Genomic DNA, 26,693 nt, shown 5'->3' with positions numbered 1-26,693 from the left:
ATAAAAATCCATGACGGCAAGGTGAATAGCCTTTTATGCTTAGAAAGGGTTAAAAACAACAGAAGGAAACCTGTACAGATGTGTGATATATTTAAAAGAGAAGCTTTATGGATTTTTCAACTTAATACAAGATTTTCATATGGTTTAAACTTTAAATCTGATTTTATATTTACCAATTGATTACCAACATTCATTATATCCGGTATATATTGTTACATACATTCAATCTCTTTACCCGTCCTAGAATAAATTATGTATTTCATTTCCAATGGAGACGCAGTTGGAATTTTACAGATCTTTGTTTAGAAGGATTACTTATACATTTATCGGGTGGAACCATAGTAGCAGGCGGATCAGATACCCTCAGACTACACCCACTTTTTCAGACTCATTCATTTAGTTTCTCGGCTGACAACAGACCACAGGTACTATGTGTTTTTCATTAACTTAACAACGTATGTATGTTTTCTATGCTGTCAACATTTGGTAGACGCTAGCTGTTGACAAACGCGTTCCGCGTACCGGTGTACTTTGTCTGTGAGCTAGATGCTCTTTTAAATAATAAAGAAGATTTGGAGTGGTTGTAGATGTCCTCCTACTTTTGCTTAGTGGCAGGAGCTATACCTAAGGTCTTGCTGTGTCCCCCAATGACACAGATGAGGAAGCTTGCTTATTAAATTGCTAATTGTTATGTTATTTTACATGCTGTCATTACCACACAGTTATATTTATCCAATTTCATAAAAACTAAAATAACTCACCTCTTACCAACGGTCAATAAAGCCCTGCGGAGCGCCAGAATGGGTTCCCTTGCCCTGTAGGAGTTTTGTGTCATTTCTAGCCTTGCAGGCCAATTGAAAGAGTCTGTATTTGAGTCAGTGGCAGGATCCTGAAGCAACATCTTTACACTGTTTTCAAGTTCACACAACATGTGCAGCCTGCAGAGATCACAGGAAAACAAAAAGCAAATATCAATCACACATAAGACAGGGAAATTATACTTTATAATTAGAGATGAGCGAACGTACTCGGTAAGGGCGATTTCGCAATCGAGCACCGCGATTTTCGAGTACTTCACTACTCGGGTGAAAAGTACTCGGGGTCGCCGGGGGGCAGGGGGAGGCGCGGCGAAGCGGGGGGTAGCAGCGGGGAACAGGGGGGAGCCCTCTCTCTCTCCCTCTCCCCCCCCACTCCCCGCTGCAACCCCCCACTCACCCACAGCGCACCCGAGTACTTTTCACCCGAGTAGTGAAGTACTCGAAAATCGTGGAGCTCGATTGCGAAATCGCCCTTACCGAGTACGTTCGCTCATCTCTATTTATAATACCTTATAATAAACACATAGAAAAAAAATAGGAAAAACTCAAACACCATTAGGCAGGTGATATAAAATGAATACATTGTACTAAAAAAATCTAAAATACAAAAAAAAAAATCTAAAATAAAAAATGAGAATTTGTGCTAAATGTGTGTCATAGCAGCATTATACATACGTAATGATTAGAGATGAGCGAGTATACTCGCTAAAGGCAATTGCTCGAGTGAGCATTGCCTTTAGCGAGTACCTGCCCGCTCGAGACAAAAAATTTGGGTGCCGGCGGCGGGCAGGGAGCTGCGGGGCGGAACGGAGGGGAGATCTCTCTCTCCCTCTCTCCCCCCCCCCCTTTCCTCCTGCCGACTGCCGCTACTCACCACTCCCCCGCGCCAGCACCCGAACCTTTCGTCTCGAGCAGGCAGGTGCTCGCTAAAGGCAATGCTCGCTCGAGCAATTGCCTTTAGCGAGTATACTCGCTCATTTCTAATAATAATCAATGCATTCTAATACATTAATCAAAAAATACAAGATCCGGCTAATGCACGAGAATTCATCAAATTGTTGGGGCCCTAGCTGTACGGGCTCACGGACCAATATAAGACATGCTATGTTTTTTTCACATGTGTAATATGCACATCAAAAAACGCAAGTGTGACTGGTCCAATAGAAATGAATAGGCTTCTAGCACCACGTAATTCGTGGGCCAAGAGAGTGAGCCCTAGAGGTACTATAATCAATGAAGAGCATGACCCAATGAAAAGTAAATCAAATAAATAGATAATTTTGCAATTGATTTATATTATACCAAACCCGAAAAACACAGCGACTTGGGGATAAAGCCACTACTAGAGGTATTCAGGTATAGTTGGAGTGAAGGCAGACTCTAGATGCCATCTACATTGACCAGGCTGTACCTTGCATGGACATTCCGCTTCCCTACCAATATTCATCTGCCTACATCTATCCACATGGCCTTCCTTTATCCCCCAGCAGGCAACCCTCTGAGAACTAGTATAGGCTAACTTTCAGAACTTGGAGCAGCATCATGTGAAATCACACCGAGAGAGACTGAGTATGACTGTCCCATTGCCAACTGGACACCACTTGTATTGTAATATACGTGAGAGATCATTGCACACTATTGGGGGTTACTACCACCTGACATTGGTTTTGTATTAAGCAACACTGATTGCTTATATTTGCAGCACTACTGGAAAACTGGATTTATTATCCCTTAGCTTGTCATTTTGGATTAACCTACTTGCTGGAGCTCCTTTTACTTATTCCAGCCGCTTAATATCCAACTATAGTTAAAATACTTCCAGTCATGGCTCTATCGCTTTGCTGGCATTTAGTGTCTGATTTAATAAAGATCAATTGTAGAATTATTTACATTATGTATATGAAATACTTGTGGTTGTATCATGTTCTTTATTAATGATAGTACCTTAACCTGTATATGATGGTACCTTAACTCCTTAAGGACTAAGCTGTTTTGTACCTTAAAGGGGTTGTCCCGCGGCAGCAAGTGGGGTTCAGCACTTCTGTATGGCCATATTAATGCACTTTGTAATATACATCGTGCATTAAATATGAGCCATACAGAAGTTATTCACTTACCTGTTCCGTTGCTAGCGTCCCCGTCGCCATGGTGCCGTCTAATTTCAGCGTCTAATCGCCCGATTAGACGCGCTTGCGCAGATGGGTCTTTTCCCTTCGGCTCGGTCCGGCAGCAGCGGCGTTCTGGCTCCGCCCCTTTTACGCAGCACCGCGTAGCTCCGCCCCATCACATGTGCCGATTCCAGCCTCCTGATTGGCTGGAATCGGCACGTGACGGGGCGGAGCTACGCGATGACACGTGCTCATTGAGCACTGTATATCGGGGAAGCAGAAGGCAGGAAGGGTTAAAAACCCCTCCTGCCTTCTGCTCCGGGTTATGAGCTGTCACTAATAGCTGATAACCCGTTCCTGCCTCTGACTGATTGCAGAGGAGGCAGGAGACTTAAAGCACCGCCGTAAATTTACTGTGGCTGGTCCTAAACGGGTTAACAGCTTGGGCCCTGACTTTGATTCTTGGGCATTCGCTAGATGCTGTACAGAGATGTAAATGAATACAAGTAAGGGCGCCTCCACACAGGTGCTAAGATGCTGCCTTTTCTGCTCTATGTGAGAGAGAGAGTAAGAAAGCAGATTCATGAAACCAATGTCTTTCAACGGTTTCAGTTACATCTGCGATGTGTTCTCTGTTGCAATAGCAAAAAAAAAAAAATCGGGGGATGTTCTATCTTTCGTCTTTTTTTTTTTACCTTTTATACATGTTTCCATATGAAGCCATCATTTGTTCGATTTGTGTGAAGAAAGGCACAACGACGCACTTTACAAAGCAGACACACATTTGCCCTATCGCTGCGTTTTTCGCCCACCCAAAAACACAAACGCCCGTGTGGAGGCACCCTGATACTGAATCTTTCCCCATTAAACTCTATATCAATCTGTTCAGCTCCTCCTGCTTTCAGCATCATGTCTGCAGATTGTACAGCGTGTTCAAGCTGACAGATTCTCTTTAATGGGAAATCCAGGATAGGTGGCAGTAAGAGGTGACTATTTTGGCAAAAATTAAATTTTTTTGTTTTTTTTTTAGAGTCATGCACAATTCTCGATTTTAACCTTGATTTTTTCATACCCAAATTATATAGTTTTATAAGTTTTACCAACTTTGCACAAAGAAACTTTTTTTTTCTTCAATATTTTGTGTTGCCATATTCTGGGAGCCAGGACTTTATTTTTCCATCTATGGAGCCATCTAAGGGCTTATTCTTTTGCAGCCCGAGCTTACGCTGTCATTAGTAATACTTTGGGCTACAGATCATTTTTGGATCACTATTTATTATGGGTTTTGGAAGCTGAGGGATACGAAAAACTGCAACTGTGGCACATTTTTTCGATTATACACTGTTCACTGTGCAATATAAAATTATTTGCTATCCTTAATCTGTGAGTCACTACAATTCCAGAGAAACCAAATCTCTGTAGTGTTTTTTTTTTAGATTTTACTACATTCATTCAATAAAGCATTTTTCATTGTACATTTTGTTTTCATTTTGCATCGTTCTATTCAGAGAGCCATAACTTTATTTTTCTGTCTAGGAAGCAGTGTGTAGAATTGGTTTTTGGAAGATAAGTTGAAGGTCTCATTCCTACCATTCTAGAGTGCTTACAACTATCTGATCTCTTTCTATTCTATTTTTTGAAAGGTGCGATAATCGACAACGCTCATATAATTTTTTTTTTTTTTTTAATGGCGTGCACGCACAGTCTGGGATAGGTTACAATTTTAAGTGCGGGTTGTTACAGACGCAGAAATACAAATTTTGCTGTTTATTTTCTTTTTATGATTTTTTTTTCATAGTAAATTGCATTTTAATTGAAAAAATGGCAATGTTACATATTGTCCTGTGTCAGTAACAGTTTAATCAGAGCACAAGCTGCCTGTAAATTTAGGCAATTCTCTTTTCAGATTGATCAGGGCTGCAGAAATTCTCAGGGCGGCACGTGCACACAAGTAAACTGACACCTAGGATGAAGTGAAGCAAGATGTCGCGGGCAGCAGGCACTGACTAGAGGCTAAAGAAACTCCTCCACTAGTGCTTTGACGAGTCCCGCCCACCTGCTGCCAAAGCGGAGTAGACACTTCATGTAGACGCAGAGATTTCTTACTAATGTGGTGCGCCATAACGCCATTTTAACATACAATAAAACCTATTCCCCAATTCTATGACAGACAGAATGGCGCTGCATCTAAAGGGTGAATTAATTGAATTCCGTTGATTAACCGCCCGCCCCGCCCTAGGTGGCAGCTACTGTCTGCTATTCTGTTAAACTATACATTTTATGATACTTTCAGTAAGATCACAGGAATCGCATACTATGGCTTATACAGCCAATATAATAGAATCCTGGCTATAAAATAGCTGAAAGTTACATTCATCAAAACCACATCAGAGGAGAACAACATTTCAGTTTTGATGGTTGAACAAGGAGAAAAGTAGAGCTGCGTACCTTACTATATACTCATATCCTCGTTGGTAGGACCCTCTCTCAAAGCTGGCAGCGGACAACGGCACAATCTGCTCGGCACGCACCACCTTGAGAGATTCATAGAATGCTTCGCTTTGCTTCTTCTTAGACAACAGCAACAACTGCCCTAGCGAGATACTCCAGTTGGTAGATTTTCTATCTGTTGAGGGAATGTAACTTTAAAGGCTATAGAAAGCTTTGTATATGAAAAATAAACACACATATCTTACCATCTTCCTGCAGAAATCAATGATGCACTTATCTGTTTTATTGCAATGAGTTTTTCTTCTCATACAATTAGAAAGCCACATACTTGGTTTTCAGGCTCTTCTACATTTAATGTTTCTGGCTAGTCTCTTAAGAATACACCCAAGCTCAGCTCCTCCTCCCCGTTCATCTTTTGGAGGCCGTGTAACCAGACCCACTAAATACTACACAGCTATCTCTCCAGCTATCATAGGCCACTGTCACATCGAGAGCATGGTCACTGTGTATTACACGTACATAATAAGCAGTAACAATCTCCCATAGACTTTAACTGTGCCTCTCACGCACAACACAACAAATCTGCGAGCAAAAACAAAATTGCAGCATGTACCATCTTGGTGCATATTACACACACATACATGCCAAGATAGTGTATGGGGATTGTCAGCATGCAGCAAGTATGCATGTCCTTGCGTGAGAAATACGCGCACGGCAACTCACATGGGTGTGTGAGGCTATATCCTTTCGGAGTAGCTGCTGGTCTAATTCCCCTCACTGCCGATAAGAGCAGAGAATTCACCAGGAGTGAATTACAATCCTCTGTAATAGTAGCTTTCTTTGCTTTACTCTCCTCCACATCCCCCAACAGTGTCATACAGCCCCTCTATAATAGCTTAGTGGAAAAAAATTGCTAAGATTCTGGTCCTTCAGTCTGCAATGCCTTGTAAAATAATACAAGCATAGAAATCAATCAGACATTTTTAATGAAAACCCTTTACTAAAAGTCTTCATTTCCTTAAAACGCATTTATTTAAAGAAAATAAAAGAGTGCAACGGTGAACTTCGCCTTTAAAGGCAGACATTCACAGCAGCAATATAAATGCAACATTAAATTCCATATATATATATATATATATATATATATATATATATATAAAAATTATATACACACACACACACACACACACACACACACACACACATAATCATTCATCCATCCATCTATCTATATGAATTCCTGTTGCCTGTTCTTAATGCACGGCAAATGACTGGACCAAACTGCACAAAAAATTTGCCCCATAGGTAACTCGGGAACTTTGCAACGTTTTAGACTGGGTCTCAGCTCCCAAGGACCTACCTAACTAATTTACCTATGTGGCTAATTTGGTGCTATAAAGAAGATGGCTTTATATAAGTAGCAAACAAAGTTTTTAACCACAAACAGTTACACGAAATATACCCACGTGTAAACAGTGTAGCAGAGCTGTCAGAATAAGGGCTTAGTCACATAGGCGCATCGGCGCCCGTGTTACTGCAGGAAGGAGACGGCCGCACTTCAGGACGGACGACTCTCTGCAGCGCCGGAGGAAAGAACATGTGACCGGCTTCATTGCCGGTCATGTGTTCTTTCTTCAGCGCTGCGGGGAGTCGTCCGTCCTGAAGTGCGGTCGTCTTCTTCCTGCAGTGAGGGCACAGTCACACGGGCGCATCTGTGTCTGTGTACAGGTGCCGATGCGCCCGTGTGACTAAGTCCTAAAATTGCTCTCCAGTATTTTTAGCCCCACCAAATGATGTCCTGAAACATTCTCAGTGTGCACACACAATTATTAGACCATGCAACAAGGGGGTCTCAAATCCTACAAAATCCCAGTTACCCAGGTAACATTCTTCAAGAGGACATATTTACCTCAAATGAAGTGTGATGCTAAACTGCAACATACAGTACATCTAAAATCCCCCCTAACATAAGTGCAAGTATTACCTGTAGATAAGTATTCATCCACCAAGTCCCATTTGGAGAGTTTCCAAGCTGCCTCAACTCTATAGGTGTTCAATTCTGCCGTCCACTCAGACCTAGGGAAGAACAAGTCTTTAAGAGAGTAGACAAATGCAGCTCTGTAAAGCTGGACATGGGCAAGTGAGAATGACTTAATGAGTGCTAGCCCTCTCTAGTGTCTCCCCCGTAAACATGCATGCTGGTTTGCGTAAGATATAAGCCTCTGCTAGAAACTTCCGGCTGTGTTTATCTACCAGGGGAACAACAGATGAGCTATGATAAAATCCAAAATTGACGATGCTTCTTCTAACAAACCAGATGTTCAGGAACTATTTGCCTGCTTCCATACACGACTGACTGTTGGTTGATCTAGCCAATATTGCAATTTTTGGCTGACATTTATCTAATGTATATAGATAGCCAACTTAAAGAAAAGGCCCAAAAAATTTCAAAAGAGCTTCTGTATTTCTGAAAAAATATCTATCATCACTCACAAGATACATATATATTGACTGGATGGTACTTACTAGGAGATAAAGGAGATCTGTCTGTAGAAGCCCCCTCCTATGTCGTATGAACAGTAACTTGACCAAAAAAGCAGTAGTAATACGAAATTTATTTGCGTGTAGCACAAAAGAGGAGTACGTATGGGGAATGCAACTCGTTTCGGCGACAATCCGTCGCCTTTCTCTTTATTCATCTACCAACACTGCTGTTTACACGAGGCACTATCCCATTCTCTTCTACATTTCTGAGTGATGTTGTGCAGCCACATGCTGGATAATTCTAAATACTGCAGTTTCATGGTAAAAAGGTTTTGGGCGGAATTATTAAAAATTGTCTAAAAGAAAAACCTTTGTAGTTGCCCCTAACAACCAATCATAGCTCAGTTTTCATTTTAACAGCGCAGAATATAAAATGAAAGCTGCACTGTGATTGGTTGCTATGAGCAGCTAAGACCGTCTCTCTATTAGACCGTTTCATAAATGTCCCCCAAATTACCAGAAAAAAGTTCAAACTATTTATTCTATAACACAGCAGTGAAGATTGAAAATTTGCAAAAAAACCCAAAACGTTTTAAAAAGTTAAAGTTCCACTTCGCTTTAATGCCAGTCAAACACCTAAAAGGTTAAACTTCTCACGTGGCATTTTAAAAAATACTTTGAGGGGTGTAGTTTTTAAAATGGGACAATTTATGGGGTTCTAATATTAAGATCCCTCAAAGCCACTTCAATGGTCCCAAAAAATATAGGTTTTGGAAAATCTCTTCAAAATTTAAAAAAATGCTGTATAATATAGAAGCTTTCTATCATCTTGAAAAATAAAAGGACATTTAAAAATATGATGCCAACATAAAACACAGTTGGGATTTTTTTTTTTAACTATTTTTAGTGGAACACTTCTGTCATGGGCCTCCTACAAACAGGCGGATTTGCATTGCGAAATCGAGAGTGGAATTCCACCTCTAAAATCTGCAGCAAATCCAGCCCAAAGCATGCTATGAAAAAAAGCGATTTCCTGCCCACAAGTGGAAATCTATTGCGATTTTCCGTTCGCAGGAAGAAATAGTGGCATGCTGCAATTTTGTGCCGGTTACGCACAGACGGCTTCCATTGAAGTGAGCACTGTGGAAGAATCACGGCATCAGTGTCATTGCCAAGCGCCAACTGCGCATGTGCGATGGAGTGCAGGCCTGCACATCCGCAGTGCAGAAAGATGCCACCAGACAGGTATGCAGAGGTCAGCGCCCGGGCATCGGGTCGAACTCTGCTGCGGAAATCCTGCATGTGGGGTCCGACCTGCCCATGTGCAGGAGGCCTTACAAGGGGGAAATGTAAAATTTGGAAAAATGCAAATGTTTCAAAATTTCAGTTTTAATAAAAGTAAAACACAGATTATATTAATCAAAACTTACTACTAACAAAGTGTAATGTGCTAAAAAAATCTGAGAATCACTTGATTAAGTAAAAGCATTCAAAAGTTATGACCACACAAATTGACAGGCGTCCGTTTTAAAATAACAGGGCTACATCGTGAAGGTCAAAACTGAATGTGTCCTTAAGGGGTTAAGTATACCCCTACAGGAAACCAGGGACCTACAAGATAAAGTGTGATGATACTTGCCTACTATTTAGGATTCCATTAACTTGTGTAATCACAGTAGACAATTGGCCGAGACCCAACATAGACTTCAGTACACCATGGTGATGCACAATCTGCAGAAAGAGAATTCTCCAAATCTTAGTAAGAACCTAATTTTCTCCCTAATCGTTCGTTATCAAAACCAGCAAATCCAAATACACCATGCTTAGAACAATAATGTATACAAGTTCCTGACGAATTTTGCGTGTAAATGGGCCTATAGACGGGCTTCCTTATCACAAAAAAAAAAGTTTTACTTTTTTTATATTTAAAAAAAAACACACAACAACAAAAAAAACCCCACTAGGAGCCCCCGACTCGGCTTTACCAGCAGGTCTCTCCTTATTTGCACACATGATTATTGCAGTCAAGCAAGCTGACCAGACAGCTGAAGTGTTTCACAGTAATATGTAAAGGTTTTTAACCAGCTCCCTTTAAGAAGCAATCACCGGGGAAAAAAAAAAAAAAAAAAGAGTTGCAGGACACAAACCAGCGCTTCATCCAAATATCACTATGAAATTATTAGCAGACAGCGCATGTTTAAGACGGCCACTTTCATGCAATGAGCAACACCTTATCTCCATCCACAATACCTCCTCGGGCTTGAGCTGGATGGCTCGATCATAGCAGGCTGTAGCATCTCTCAGCAAACCAATGCTTTCATGCTCCAAGATCTGTTCTTTCAGAGAGGCCTCTTTTTTACGAATGGCGCTTACCCCAGCTACACCATCAGGTTCATGCATAGCTGCATAAAGTTTCTAAACAGGATGCAAAACTATTTCATTAAATTGCATTATGTACAGATTTTTAATACAGTTTCTCCCAAAAATAAGCCCTACCCCTATTTTCAGGGAGGAAGGCCTTGAAATATAAGCCCTCCCCCGAAAAAAAAAAAAAAAAGCAAGATACTCACGTAGCTGCCGGCGTTTGTGTCCCTCACGCTGGTCTTCACACTGCTGCAGGCCTCTCTGTTCTCAGCGCTGGCAGGATTCTCTTCTCCTGCTCACGGGGATTTGAATACCCAACCTCTGGTAAGCACTGTGATTGAATCGAGCGCCGGCCAATCAGACCCGGTGATCGATGAAACAATCACAGTGCTTACCGGAGGCGGGGTATTCAAAGCCCCGTGAGCAGAAGAAGAGAATCCTCCCTAAACAAAATACTAAACTACTATGGCTTTGCATTTAGACATAATGATTATTGCATATTTTCATTCAGTTGAACCAATTTTGAGCGATAATCGTCCCATGTAAATGACCCTCAATTTGGAAGCCTGGATCCTGGATCTAAACGAGCGACTAACACTGAGCCAGACACTCGCTAGGAGAGATGTGGGGATGGATGGTAGTTCAGGAGAGCACCATGAGCAGGTGGCTAGCTGGGTGACAGTAAGGCTTAATGTCCACGTGCAGATTTTAATCATAAAATCCGCACACGTCTCCCGCGCGGGAGATCTGCAGCTCCAAAAGCCCATAGGGATACATTAGCATCCGCAGGGCACATAAATGCATGCAGATGTGATTTTTTTCAACCGCAGTGTGCTTCATTTTCCTGCGGAGCTCCAATGGCTTCCACTGAAGTCAATGGAAGCCGTTCATATGCGTGGCACACCTGCAGCTGTTTTTGTGCTGTGCCACAGATTTTTTAAAGTGTGCACGGCGCATGCACGCGGCCCGCTACCAGTACGCCAAGCACATCCACCGGACAGGGAAAAAAAGAAGATCTGGCTATGGCGGAGGGGAGAACCACAGCGTCTGGACAAATGAGTATAATTAAATTTTTGGCCTCATGGATGCGGGCACGGGTGGAAACCGCTATGAGATTCCACCATGCGTGCCCATGGACATGAAGCTTTAGAAGGAGGGGTAGAGGAAAGAGATCCGGGGAGGCTGGGCCCAAATTCATTTTTTCAGTGTAAATCACATCCATAAATAGAATGTAAAATAGTGTTCAAATGTGAATGCACACTTTAAATAAGTCTTTCCATTACCAGTTGATAAACACAGGGTTTTTGGTATAACTTACCATAAAATCACTAGTCACATAGGAGAGAAGAAGGGAGAGGGAACGGAGGAAGAGTATACTTACCTCTAAATACTCACCCCTCTTCCAGAAGATCCTGTAGAGATCAGTCCCCAGCCGGGATGAACTTCCAATCACAGTGTCAGCCTCCAGCAGTGCTCTCCACCGCACTCGCCGTCACGGAGGATGGGAGTTGCTCCAGGGTGAGGAACACTAAGGCTGGTGGGCAGCGATCTATTGCGCGCAGACATGATCGAGCCACCTTTTGTTCTTTTGGTCGGGTGTAACAGCACGGCATTAGTCACCATATAGTTCGCCTTACCTGTGGGAGGACAGGGAGGCAAGGGAGAGACCTGCCTCCCCATATTCCCACAAACAATGTCTTCCTTGAAGACCTTCACTAAAACAAGTCTGCCTACTGCAGACACCAAGCTAAAACTGATTTAGTTCAGTGCCAGAAGGAGGAGTATAGCTGGTAAGAGGGACAAACTATTTATTTGCTTAGTGTCGCCTACTAGTGGCATCAGCTATACCCAAGGTCTTGCTGTGGCCCCCAATGATACGGACGAGAAAGCAACTAGCATAACAAGCAATACATACAAGATGCCTGAGAATACATTGATAGGTAAAAAAGTTTTCATTACTAATAAAATAACTGCTTACCTGCAAAAAACTCAGGTGCTCTTGAATTTCTTGCTTTTTCTCCATGATAAATGATTCAAAGTGCATAACAGCCCTGGTGTAGGCTTTAGAGCGAAATGAAGCCACAGCCAGAGTATCTTGAGGTATCTGCTCTAGAAATTTGGTCACATTTTGATTGTCTCCATACTTCTCAGTGTCTGTTACTAGTGGAGAAATAAATTCAGTAAAGAAAAGTCACACTATAAAATTGCTGTGGAAAATTTTTCATGTAAAGGGGCTGTGTCATGCTTTAAAGCGACCCAATGGGCCTGGGCAAACAAAGATGGCTGCATTTTTTCGACTACATGGTGCACACTAAATGCTGTTCATATGCGCAGCACTGGCCAATCAAAGTAATGCGTAGCGTGCACCAGGTAGTCAGAAAAGCTGTGCAGCCATCTTTGTTTGTCCAGGCCCAGAGAGTCACTTTACCATTATAGGTCTCCGTTGACAGAAAACATCCATTTATTCTATTGGAATTGTGGAGTGTATACACTCTGCATGGGGACAAGACTACAGAACCGCCATCTCCTGTCACGTAGTGTTATAAAGGTGCTTTTACACCCAACGATTTATCGTTCGAATCCGTAAACAATGTCAGAATTTGCTCAAGCAGTCCGTTTATACAGGCAGATAACTAGTTTGCTTGTTCACTCGCTAAAGCATCCAGTCATTCACATTCATTGTATAAGTGAATGAGAAAGACTAAACAGATCGGGATTTTATCAAATTTTTACAAAGGAATGTTACTGAAATAATGTAGTCATTTCTTATCAATTTTTATGTAATGAACACGAATATGAGAGTCAAAATGCAAAATTGGCTCTATATTTTTTGTAGTCTGCAATAAATGTTTACATCATGAAATGTATGCCAATAGTAATGGGCATGGCAGTGGACCAGCAGTAGTCGGCCAGCATGGCAGTGGATCATTCTCCCTTGTATCTTTGTTCCATTGTTACGATATCTTGATGAAAACGTTGGACCCACATCTGAGGACCCACAAAAACTCCCTCATTAATCTTTGCCTCGCTGAGTCGAGGGAATTTTTGATGAAGGTATTGGAAAGTTGTCAGAGTTCGGTCCATGGCTTTCACGAAGTTCTTCGTTAAACCTTGTTTGATATGAAGGGGTGGTAGCAGGATTTTGTGAGCCTTGACCAGAGCTCGGTGCTAGATATTCTTTTTTTCAACTGCTACATTTTGTCTGCGAGTCCATTCCTTCCACAAATAGTGCAATTCCCTTATTCGGCTATCCCACTCACATAAGAAACACATGTATTTTGTATATCCCTTCTGCAGTCCCATTAAAAGGGCAACTACCTTCAAATGATCACAGAGGTGCAAGCTGTATTTGTTATACTTAATGAAATTCAGTAGCTGCTTTAAGTTATCATATGTCTCTTTCATGTGCAGTATGCGCTACTGGAATAGATGGAAGACTGTTTCGACTGTGCAAAAGCACAGCCTTAAGACTCAGTTTCGAAGAGTCTACAAATAGTCTCCATTCTTGTGGGTCATGAGTGATTTCTAAGGCATTCATGAGGCCCTCAAAATCGGAACAGAAAGGCTCAAACTGCTGGTTCTGCCTTCAATATGAAGTAATTGTGACATCTTCTTCTAGAAGATTCCATTGTTAGACTCTTGAGCCTAGCAATTCTGCCTTCTTCTTCGATAAATCCAAGCAATAACCAGGTCCTTTAGTTCTTCCAGGGTTATTCTGTATGGGGTTGATGATGCACCACAGTGAAAATCTGCATCGCTGCATGCTGACAGACCAGGAGAAAAAACAGTCGGCTCACCCTTGCCCTCATCAGCTGAATCAAGAGAATAGTCTACTGGAGGTTTTGGAATAGGAAGTCCCTCACCATGTGGAACTGGTCTAAATGCAGACTGAATGTTGAGATAGAGTATTCTCAACTTCCTTTGCTTCGTTATCCCGACGGAAAGAGGAGGAACCAACAGTCATTTGTGTAACAGTCATTTGTGTGGTTGCTTGGCTCTCTCCACACCATGGGGACTGCAAAGGGCATTGATGGTCTTTTGCCATTCAACCACTGTGAAAGCTGTATTGTACATGCAGCACAGCATACATGGGGGGTCCAAGGTTTGTCTTGGTCACCAATCTTGCATCCGAAGTAAAGATGACATGCCTTCTTCACTTGAGAAGTAATAGCAAATGTCCCTTCTCCACAAATATAGCAAACATTGTCCATGGTATTAACACACTTTCGAGGCATTAGTGTTCTGCATTGTAACTAAATGGATAAAATAACAGTTTTATGTAACAGTAGCTTAACTGTATTCCATAATGTCTGAAATATTTTAAATGCTCAACCTTTCTGACTGGGCTTTATATATTACACTAGTGATTAGGTGTTCATATGTACACTGATACTGTGGGAGTTAACATGGTGTACCGGTTATGTTGGGGTTAGGTCTGAGGTAATGAGCTCAGAGGCAGTGACTGATCACATGATGGTGACATCATCACAGGTCCTGTAAGCACACGGCTGCTGCCTGGCTCAAACTGTAAAGCCCCATTTACACGCTCAAAATTGGTCCAAACTATGGCTTTTGAGTGATAGCCGTTGTGTGTAAATGTGTGCCCATCGTGCATTATTTGTTCACTATTCGTTCATCACTGACTTCAAGTCAGCATAAAATCCATCGCCCCTGATAGCAGGGACTGCACACAGAGTTCTCTAAAGGGAAGAGCCTATAACATTGAATTCATCCTGCAGCCCATGGCAGAACAAAGGAGACATATTTAGAGAACAGACCACCTGCTGTTCTCTAAATAAATACAAATGAAGTTAATAAGCTACTAATAGTAATTTGTGCCCATTAGTAGCTTAAGCAAAATGATCGCTCAAAACTGTCACTCAAACTATCTTTTGAACAAATTTTCAGCGATCACGTTTGTGTGTAAATGGAGCTTAAGTGTAATTGTAAGGATGTTGTTACAGTCCTACTGGATAAATTTACATGGTGAAACACAGAAAATTAACTGTATGAAATGTCTTCAAAACGAGAGCCAATACAAATTCTTCATGGCCATATTCGTGTTCAGCATACCAAGATACTACAGATTAGGACCTTTTTAAGTCCGTAACAATTTCAGTGTTGACCAGTGGAACGAACCAACGATTATTTTCACGGTTGCATGAAATGAAAAAAATTATTGATCAAATCGATTCATTCATTTTCGCTTGTTTAAACAATTTCTTTTTTTATTAACAATAATCATTCTGTGTAAAATACCACAATATTCTGTCCAAAGCAGAGCCTGTTCATATAAAGTGACCTCCAGCAGCTTTATTTGCTTCTCATGCAGAATAAACAATAGAAATTAACAGTACAAGGAAATGCCAAACCATCTGTTCACTAACTAAACACCAGTTTCTTTAGCTTCCGTATGAGGGTGAAAGGCCTATTGCACAGCACCTCAAAACATATTTGTCCTAACAAGTACTTCTACCTCCCACAGGCTAGCACATCACCTTTTTGCCAGCCCTGTATGAGTCAATAACTTTCTTAAGGAGTCTTCTGAGCAGACAGAGGCTCATTAGTCTACACAAAGTGTGTCGTTGAACCAATCACAGCCATTCAGTGATGTCATTCACTGAATGGCTGTGAATGATCGAGCCCCGGCTCCGATTGGCTGGCGCTCGATCCAATTGCAGCGCTCTTTTACCAGAGGCGGGGTATTCAAAGCCCCATCACCAGGAGAGAATCCTGTTAACACGGAGGACTGCAGCCTGACACAGCGGCGGAGACAAGCGCGAGGGACACAGATGCCAGCGGCTAGGTGAGTATTTTTTTTTTTAACCTAGTGTAGCTAGAGCTTATATTTCAAGCCCCCCCTGAAAATAGGGGTAGGGCCTATTTTCAGTGAAACATGGTATAAACTGCTGCAGTAAATCTGCCGCATCTGGACCCAGCCTAAAGGATGGAGTGGAACGTTTTATTCTTTTTCCACTCCAGTAACCTGGTCCCTTTTCAGATTTTCCACACACAGAAGGAAGGAAGAGAATAGGCACCATCTCTGCCAAAATACACCCAGCTTTTCACATTTTTTGCAGCTTTTGGCAGCTAGACTGCTGGACTAGATATTGCAGTTACATACTTGTTATGGCACCCCTGAGCAGTGGAGCGGTTCCTACTTTTCTGTCAGTCAATTAAAATTAGCACATCAGAAGTGGCTTCATCTCACAGGCATGTAATACATTAGGTGGATAGTATGACATTATAACAAGTATAAAAGCAACATCTAGACACGGGGACATTTTAGGTTTATGTGATCCAACATACAAACAGGATATTTGTGGGACAAACCCTTAAAAAAAAAAAAAAAACAGGCGATGCTATCTTATAAAACAGCTGTTCCATCAACAAGTCAAAGCATATCTAGCGCTCATGATATACATTTGGGAAGGAGCATACGGACTTACATACTATGTTACCAGGTAGCTGAAGACTAACACCATGCCAGTTATGAAAGTTACCCAACTAAATGATGACTGCTATTCTTGTTACTATTGTTCCCAGTTACATAAGGAAGAACAGCTCTGGAGCACAATCTGCTGCTCCGAGGGGTGGAATACAGTGCAAATTAACAGGAACATTCATGAGACATGCACGTTTAATTATTTGAGTAGAGATTTGCTTCAACTTTGATGGACTTAAAATGATATCCTAAATTTCTCTTATGTATTTAAATTTATATATTCATTTATTGGTAGTTCACAGAAAGGCCTGCAGAGGGCGCGAAACCAGGCCTTCTGTGTGCTGATCAGCAGGGACAGCTGTGTGGGTGTGTCTGGAAAAATTAAAACCTCCAAACACATGCAGTGCCCTGCTGAAAGCTGGAGGGGAAGGCTGCAGTAGCAGCATCAGGAACTAGGAGCCCGAGGTCTGGTGTGGACCAGATTGGGCACGCCATGTGTCTGGCAGGGGAGGATGACCCCCAGACACCCCAGGTGGGGGATAGTAACAGGGACCCTGCGGGTTGTGAACCCTGAAGCCGTTTTATGTTCCAGAGTTAGTACTGTACCTTTTTGCTGTGTGAAATAAAGCTGGCAGAAGCCATAATTTCAAGTGATCCGGTCTCCTGAGACTCTACAGAGTGCTGCAAGCTATCTTGGATGGAGAAGATGGCGATCCTGTAAGCGAGTAACCCCCAGGTTGCCACAATATTATCTCTCTACTTGTAATGTAATAAAAATCTAGTGCAAAGACTACAATAACTAACCCTCTGTTTCTCCACGGCCTCCATGTTTGGTGTTGTTTTTCTCCCTTGCCCACTGAGTAAGATGATCAAGCATTGAAAAGACGGTTTGTGTACTGAGCTGGCTAAGATCGGAGGCATTGTCTTGTAGACGTCGGACCCATGGATCATCGTGTTTCAAAACTGCCATTATTTCTGCATAAACCTAAGAAAAATTTTGAATGAATTTTTAAAGCCGCAAAGTGCATTTTCTCTGAAATGTTGCCGTGTTTCAGAGTAAAGCATAGCTTATTGTAATAATGAGGGAGCCTGTCAGTATGTCATGCTGTCTGTGGCTAGGCAGCATGCATTTGCTGACAGGTTCCCTTTAACATAGCTTACCTCTTTCTGATCTTCTTTGCTACACCCTAGCAGAACATAGACTAGGATGTGTGGTAGAAGACAGATGGTGACTTTGAAATCATGTTTCATCATTATACTGCAGCAATTGAAGACGTTTCGTGCAAATTCATGCCTAACCTGCAGAATGCAAGAAGTACGATAATATATTAAAGACACATAATTCAATCAATACACATTTATTAGTAGGCGAGGTCATTAAATCGGAACCATATGAAGCCTTTGGGTCCCTTGTCTCTCTGCTCTGTCAAGTGACCCAAAATATCTTTGGGAAACAATATCATTTAGACAAAATTGACAACATATACTATAATTACTGCCCTGCCTACAGGAGACCTGCCCACAAAGTGAAAGGGTGCAATGAGTATTTCCAGTATGTCACAAAGAAGCCCCTAAAGAGTAGTTTACTTTTTAACCCTCTCCAATCCACTGTCTGACGTCTAAAGACATTCTGATTGAAGGCTGTACAGCTCCGATGTCGGAAGACGTCCGGCAGGGTATTCTTACTGGATATTACTGGCCGCTCTGTTGTCGGGGGCCTCTCCAGCAGGTCTCATACCGCAGTACTGGCTCTAGCCAGCAGATGGCGCCATTGTATAATGGCAGAAAGAGAAAGCCCCTTAGGAAACCCTGAATTCAAAATTGGACTGCAAAGGGTTAAAATGCTTGTCCAGTTCTTAAAAGGCTCTAAACTAACAATGGCCTCTGGATCTGCTATGGCATTCAGTATAAATAAATAGCGATAATACAACTACAGAAGTACTAACTGATCATAAGAATGCAGGTTGAAGCCCCCTAACAGGAAAAAAAGTGGAAAAAAAGAAAAAAAATACTTTTAACAAGTCCCATTTAAAAAAACAAAACACTTTTTGCACACTCCCCCCCCCCCCCCCACACACACACACTTTTTTTTAGAATAAAAATAAAAACGTTTAATAAAAAAAACCTTATGTTTGTTATTATCCCATCCGTAACCCTATAGCAAACACTGTAAAAAAAAGTAGCCAAAATAAAAAATGCCATAAAAAGAAAATGGCAGGATTGATGTGTCTTTTTACCCTGGCTCCACTAAAAATTCTACAATACATGTATGCCAAATGGTAAGAAAAAAAATAAATAAACAACAGCTCCCCAAAGAATAAGCCCTCATATGGCTATGTTGATGTAACAATTGGGGGGGGGGGGGGGTTATGGCTTTTGAAAAGTGGACATGAAAGTACCAAACTAGGCAGCGTCTTTAAGGGTTAAAATACCTTTCTGAAAATTAACATTGTGCCAAGGGACAGCTACTACATATAATCCCATATAAGCAATGCTGGTGTGATTTTAAATCCCTTCATTCATATAATAAATGACAAGTGTTTACTATGGAGCGAATGGAGAAACAATACTGGTAGCCCCGCTCTCCAATGAATGTCAACAGGCAGTGGGATAAGATTTGTATCAATTGAAAGCGTCAGTTATGCGTTTCGGGGTAGGCTCCTTCATCAGTCAAGCTGGGTTAGACTAGATTAGAGAAAATAAAGAAAGAAATCCAGAACCATAAGAGAGTACCCACTGCTTGTTGAAATTCATTGGAGAGCAGCAGCGGGCTAGCAGTATTGCTTCTCCATTTGCTCTATTCTGTCCACCAGTTGGAGGATTTATCTGTTTGGCAGTGCCTCCTAGTGAAGTCAATTTTCACGCAAATCTACACTCTTTTCTTCAGTTGTTTGAGGCTTGTGGTTCCCGGACAGCCTACCGGGCTCGGGATCCTCATCCACACCGGGCATGCTCCACCCTTTTCCTATCTCTTAAGTGTTTACTATAGCTTGCAGTTTTACACAGTGATCAAGATCATGTATAAAACCCATCGCTGACTGTACAGTGATAACCACACTAGGGCCTCTTTCACACGGGTGATCGAGATGTTGCTTTGTGCCCGTGATTTTGTAGCATCAGCGATGCTTTTTCTTGAGAATAATCTTGCATTGCTGCCGCCCGCTCAATTTTTTAATCGCAAAAGCCAATAAAAGTTTCTAATGTTAAAAATCTCAACACCCGAAAATCGCACGTTCGTGCGATGCTATAAATAAGGAGGCTCGATAGGGAAACACACATCGCAGAAAGATATAGCATGCTGCCATTTTTTTTTTATTCGTAACATAGCATGAGTGAAAACATTGCTACTGTGAAGGAAACCATTGAAATGCATGGGTTTCACAAACGTGTTTTGTAGCGCTGTCGCATCACTGGACAATCATGCCATTCTGCAGCCAAAATGAAAGCGTGTGGTGAACATCTTATCCTGCACATGATTAGATTCCAGTACCTTGGTGATCAAGTAACCAGCCCAGCATGCAGACCAGTCGGCAAAGTTACTTCCTAGCTTACTAAGGTAGATGGGTTTCTTTATGTTTGTCCAGTTTATTGCCTTCCTCGAACTTTTGTACCTGTTATGAGAAAGTGAAAACAAACGTTAATAAAGGAGTAACATGCGAACACAAAATACTCCCTCTTTTAGGCCTCCTGTGCACAAGCCAGATTGTATTGCATTATCCGCGGCAATAATCCGCACGCAGGTAACGCAGGAAACACTTTCCATAGGATAACTATGTGCAGCCCGATGTACACGAGCAAAAATACTGTCTACTGACGGACTCCATACTAGACAAGTAAATCCACTCTTATCTGGATTTTTTCCCAATACATATATTGCTACTCTTTCTCCAGATCAGGAGCGTGGATACCACATTCTGCTCTGTTGGACACATCTCATCAGTTACAGCACATCTAGTGAAAAATCTATTTGATCCTAGGTTTGTAATTTCACAAATACCTTGTGTTAAGATGTGGTTCCAGTATCTCCTGAACATGTTCTGGAAATCTTCTCCAAAGCCTCCGCCCAGGACAATCCGTTTTTCCCTCTCTGCATTTATAGATGGATAACAGTTCCTGTAGTTGTACATACATGAAACAAGCACTTATGTGATGATACAAGATTACCGCAATGTACAGAAAGTACGTCTGGCTAATAGAAAAGTGACAACATTGGTTATTGGGAAAAAATAAACCAATGAAAGATTATATCAGCCCAAAATAAGGATGACTGAGGTGAAACAGAAGTACAGTAACAGGACCAAAAACATTACTTCCTCCTCTAACTGGCTTCAAACACACAAACGTAGCAGCTTAGACTTTAATTAAAGTGACCTTCTGGTTTCTGGACAAAATTCTGTCCTGGGACCGGAGGGGGTTATACGACTTGCAGTTGTTTATTTCTGTTGTTCCTCCGATCCACTAGTTCTGGATCATGTGATCAGCACTGGCCAACCAGAGAGCAGTGCACAGCGTGCAATATGTAGATAGACAATTGCTGCAGTCATCTTAGTTGGCCGAGAACAGGGCCCGAAATTGAAAGATCAGAAAGCTAGCAGGGAAGAACAACTGCAGGTAATATACCCCACCTGCCCCTTGGCAGAATTTTGTCCTAAAACCGGAGTGTAATTTTAAGATCATTTTACTTTTTCGGACCAACTGTTTCATGGCGAAGATTGGTGAAATTTAACTTGCAGCTAATGCCCCATTCAAACTTTTGCTCTGGCTGAGTTTCAAAGTTCAGCTCCACACTTTACCAAGCAATTAAAGTGCAGGACCTGGGTAATACCAGACAGCCCCGACTAACTATAATGGGGTCGGTCTGGCTTTGGGCATGCTGGCCAGAGATTTTCTCGGATGACATAATGCAGCTTGCTGCACTTTCTTTCTGGGATGTTCTGTCAGATCCGTGCTAGAGACTCCATTTGGAGCCTCAGGTGCAAATGTAACCTAAGTAATTTCCACATTTCATTTATTTTTCTTTCTTTCTTATGATTTTTAAATCTACATTGATAAAGCTGAATCACATTATACTCAAAAACAAAAGACACATCATTAATGTATAGCAATATTATTTCATCAACCTGAATAGCATAGGCTGCAGAATCCTGAGCCCGAACATTATCAGCATATGCTAGGAAGGCCCTTGTCAGCTCCATCAGCAGCTCATAGGCAAAGTTCAGATCTTCAACACCAGTCTGAAAAAAATTGGAATATTTGCATTATGCTTGTAGAAATATTAAAAGTTTATTATGCTACTATACTGTGAAGTAAGCTGTGATCTAATCGGAAGTTTACCTTGATCCCTCAGTGAGATTTCTCTACATAAAAAATCCGCTCTTTGGCACCCATAGAAGCGATAACTGCTGCATGTAAAAATCACGGCTGCACTCAGCCTTCACATGATCTTCCCTCCCAAGTAGTGACAGCATGTGACACAATGGCAGCACTGACGTGCTTCTGTGCATGGCCGCTGTCCTGTAACTGTACAGATTGAGCACTGCTGCAGCAGCACTTCGTTCTGTGGGAGGGGATTTTTCATCATGTCCCTTTTCCCTTGTACACCTAGGGTATACACACAGAGCAGAATTTCCATCAGAGTTTTCTGCATGTATTCTGCCTCTAAAAAACCACTGCAAAAATTTGCAGCTAAGTTGCGGATTTCTTCTGTAGGTATTGTTAAAGTAATCACCTAATTTAAGTGATACCCAAGGGGTATCATACCCTTATCGATCAGGTATGTCTAATCATTATTTGATGCATCGGAGAAGAAACCGATAAACACTTAAGCGATGTTTCCAAGTTATTTTGTTTAGTGTTGCAATGCAAGAGGTTATAGCGCAACAACCCCACAAAAACAACAATTCAAAGTCTACAGCATGTGTGATACTTCTAGCTTAGTAAAACATTACAAAGGTTAATCATGACAAAGCTGCATGCTCGGTGTGCGAGACCCTGTGAGTTAAATTTTGCTACAATGCGTCTTTTGCACACATACTTCTTGCTATGAACATGGCACAAATATTGTGCACATGACATACAATACTACTACATACAATATAATTCAATACTTCACACTATGAATCAGTGTCAAGAAGTGAAAATCTATGCCATATAGACTTCTGGAAAGTAACTAGGTGCAGATTTTAGGTCAAATCTGCAAACATTCCCCTGTGTGAACATACCCTTTCCCTATTTTAACCAGGCAAGATAGCTGTGTGTTACCCTAGATGCCTTTTCTGACCTAATTTTATTTGTGCAATTACTTGTTTTTGCTTTTTTTTGCTACCTTCTCTTTTTAGAAAATATGTGTGAGTAAACAGCCAATTGCTTCTGCGCTGCTGCATTAAAGAATGTGAAGTCTAACAGAAGAAAACGGGTTAGAAAGATGAATAAATTTGATTCTTGGGGAAGTGGGAATGTGTGCGTTTTGGAAAAATTGGAAAATTTTCAATAAAAACTATTTGACTTCAAGGTGAATAAACGGCAAAATGTTCACTTACAACAAAGGTTGAACCTTTTCCCTGGGTGTCACTGACTGAAAAGTCCAGTCTACCAGGATCAATTGCACCCAACTGTCCAAGACATTCACCACACAGCAGTCGGGCATGTGGGCTGGCATCTTGGCAACCTATTAAAAGCACTGTAACCAGCTGAGAAATAACCGGTTCTACCGTCTCACTGTCTGTCGAATACTGTAATAGTTTAGCCTAGAAATAAAAACAAAGCATGATAAAAAGCCAAATACATGAATCCAAAAGAAATACTATGACCGTCAGTAAAAAGACAAGTTTATATTAACACAGCTGTCTGCATATTACTGGCTAGGTCTTAAAGAAAAACTGAAGGTAGGATAACAAGAACTACAGCCGACGTGTTAATTCATCCCACCAGAGGTAATAATTCAGCAACCTATAAATAGTTAATAAAACCCAATTAGTTTGAAGATAGATACCTGATTCTTATACAGGGTCTCCTTTAAACTAGTGAGAGCATGGATACGAACATCGACATTTTCATGTTGAATGGCTTTAATTGACAACTGAATGGCCGCCTGCAAGTCCGTACTTTTGTTCGTTTCCTGTAATTAAATTAAAACATATAGCATGAAACACAGCAAAAATATACTAATAAAAACAACAACAAATAGAACACCGCTGTATAACCCAATGAAGCAAATTAATTTGTTTTAAAGAATGATGCTTAATGTAAATACGTATGCTCTATAATAGAGGTAACTAAGCAGGAGGACTGGGGTTGGAATGCGGACCTTGGCCGCCAGCTAGTCGGACCCTTGCTTTTCAGACCAGGAGAAGGAGCCAGTGTCCTATCCCTTCTACTGACTCGTTTCAGTGTGAACACACTAACAGGACCCGGCGCTGTAGTGGAGCTTCACACCCTCCCCGACTCTGGACTCTCAGGGACCTTGAAAGCAGGAGACAGGGGTGTAGGACGAGCGAAGGGCATCATAGTAGATGGCAGCATAGAGCTCATCTATACATGTGTACTGGTAAAAGGGGGGGAGGATTTTACATGGGACTGTATGCTGGATCGGGCAGAAGAGATGTGTTTTATGTGGTATTTTATATTAGTTTCTTCTGAAAGGGGGGTAGAGAGGTTTTACATGAGACTGAATGTTGAGGGGCTGAAGTCAGGGGAACTGTAGAGTTCTACAAAAGGGACTGTAAGTGGAGATAATGGGAGAGAGTGGTATTTACATGGGACTGCATGTTGGGGTTGAAGGCAAGGGAATGATCTTTCTTTGCATGGGACTGTATCATGGAAGAGATGAAGAGAGGGAGAGTGTGTTTTTTCATGGAATGACGCAGGAGTTAGTGAAAGGAGGGTACTAAAACCAAAGAAGCCACAGGGGCTCACTATAACTAACAAGGGCCAGAGAGATAAGCAGAACTAAGAGAGGCCACAGAGGGGCACTATTCAATATGGGAGAGTTACTGGTTATAGTGGTCCTGGCCCAAATAGAAAAGTAAAACAAAAACAGACGTCACCAAATCAGAGTTGTCACAGGTAATATCTGAAGGTAACTGCTTTGTAATCACTATCATTGTGTATAATTGGTATCTTGGCTCATAAGCGTTCAAAAAGCCGTATGAACCCCAAAATACTAGAAATGAAAACATCAATTCATTCTGCAAAATGGGTTTATGAAAAAAAAAAATTTTTTTTTTACTTTTTACATTTTTTTTTTCTTAAATCAGTAGAGGAGATTTATCAAAGCCTTTTTAGAATAAAAAAAATGGTGTGACTTTTTGACCTGTAAGCCACTCTGCACCAACTTTCCCGAAGAGGGCGTGGCTTGTCAGAAGAGGCCTGGTTGCACAGACCGACACATTTATGTATAATTTACAGCAGAAATTGGTGTAAATTATACCAGAAATCTACTCTACCTCCTCGAGCGCGCCTCTTCATATGTTAGGCTCATTTTATGCTGATAGGGATAATATTAAGACCAGCGTATAAATCTCCTTCTATAGCCTTCAAAATTATTTAAAAGAAAGGAGTATAAAGACACCCAATATTGCTCAGGTCCATAGCACCGCCTCAAGGAAAAAAAACATTTATAGTCAAAAATGTGCAATAAAGACAGATTATCAGTTTCTAGTCTGAAAGTCAAAAATCTTCTGGGATGTGAACTGGTTAAACAACAGTATTCTAGTAATGTGTGTTTGAAATAATCGGCTGGGTAACATTTTAAGCCTACCTTTCTGTATTCCCGGAGAACCTTCAGTATTTGCTTGAGTTCTGGATGATTTGGCAGAAAGTATATTTCGTGGAGGAAGTCTTGAACAGCATCTCTAATAAAGTAATGGAAGAGTTACCTCTGCGACAACTACATGTCATTAAGTAGAGAAAAGAAAACGATTGTCAAATTAAGGCTAGCTGAAGGCACATGGGCCAAATTATGTGAGCAATTGCATAACACACCATCAATGAGCAGACGTTTACAGAAACTAAAGCAAGAAAAACCAGTGAAATCAGATACCGCACAACTTCTTAGGAGCCCATGAACAAGCTACAGGTTGGTTCACACCGGGGATACAGCGCCATTTGACTGGTCTATTCAGTTTGATGGATCAGTCGTTTTTTTTACCTCCTCCGAGTTAAAGTTGGTCCACCAGGTATCATCATATACTGCATAGAGGTCTGCAATATGTTATGCCATTCTGACCATCAAAATGCAAATGTAACTAGACAGAAAAGAACTGAACAGAGCCCTAGTATGGACGGAAGCATTGGAAATATCATCTCCCTCAGCCTTGGTTCAGATGACTCCAGCTATAAGATTTTGCAGATGAAAGTATACCACTAGACAGCACACAATTCACTAGTCTTACATAATAACCTAAGTACCGCCAAACGAAATATATAAGTTGTGACAGTTTGCAAAGAGCATAAATGAGTACACAGATAAGCATTTAACGTGTTCATTAATAATGTTACCTTGTTTAGTTATCAAGTTGCACGTTTTCTTTTCCATTCACATTAAAAGCTAAATCCAGTCATTAGGGAGTTCTAATTCCTCCAATAATTAAAAAACAAAAACACACTTCCTCGGGCTTTACCCCGTACACACTGGATGCCGAAAATTCACTTACCTATTTCTTCACACAACAGTGATATAGAGTCTTTTGGATAGGACTGCCTTCATAAGTTCCTAAGTGATTTTAATTGTTTCTGTTCTTGTTTTTTTTCCTTTTTGTCTTCTACTCAAAGCAATATTTTTTCATGAAAGCAATGACCTCTTGTATGCATTAATAATACAAGTGCGCTTGTGATTCTATATTAACAAGTGTTTAAAACGTCAATCTTGTTGTTAGGGACCTGCGTGTCTACTCTTTCAGGTTTTGCAATTTGAATGTATGTAACCTGCATTTTTAATTCCTGACTCTCAATAATTAATTTATATATATATAATTTTTTTTAACCTTTTCCAATCCACTGTCTGACATCTAAAGACATTCTGAT

The 26,693-nt window shown here is 41.2% G+C and overlaps 1 protein-coding gene across 1 annotated transcript in view; it reads right to left on the bottom strand.

Moving 5' to 3' along the window:
• Positions 1-26,693, bottom strand: part of ATR (ATR serine/threonine kinase) — a 73,799-nt gene that overhangs the window by 18,710 nt on the left and 28,396 nt on the right. Inside the window, exons 20-33 of the mRNA XM_066599541.1 lie at positions 25,429-25,522; positions 23,662-23,787; positions 23,210-23,416; positions 21,791-21,904; positions 20,668-20,783; positions 20,161-20,281; positions 17,832-17,969; positions 17,475-17,655; positions 12,204-12,385; positions 10,112-10,276; positions 9,501-9,592; positions 7,362-7,453; positions 5,375-5,552; positions 762-938 (exon numbers count right to left, since the gene is read on the bottom strand). Of these exons, the coding sequence (XP_066455638.1) occupies positions 762-938; positions 5,375-5,552; positions 7,362-7,453; positions 9,501-9,592; positions 10,112-10,276; positions 12,204-12,385; positions 17,475-17,655; positions 17,832-17,969; positions 20,161-20,281; positions 20,668-20,783; positions 21,791-21,904; positions 23,210-23,416; positions 23,662-23,787; positions 25,429-25,522 (1,983 nt within the window). The remainder of the gene's footprint in view (positions 1-761; positions 939-5,374; positions 5,553-7,361; positions 7,454-9,500; positions 9,593-10,111; positions 10,277-12,203; positions 12,386-17,474; positions 17,656-17,831; positions 17,970-20,160; positions 20,282-20,667; positions 20,784-21,790; positions 21,905-23,209; positions 23,417-23,661; positions 23,788-25,428; positions 25,523-26,693) is intronic.

This window comes from Eleutherodactylus coqui, chromosome 1, assembly GCF_035609145.1.
Source record: "Eleutherodactylus coqui strain aEleCoq1 chromosome 1, aEleCoq1.hap1, whole genome shotgun sequence".
Classification (NCBI taxonomy): Eukaryota; Metazoa; Chordata; class Amphibia; order Anura; family Eleutherodactylidae; genus Eleutherodactylus; species Eleutherodactylus coqui.
Note: the sequence above shows the minus strand (reverse complement) of the source record. Positions and strands in the feature narration are given on the sequence as shown.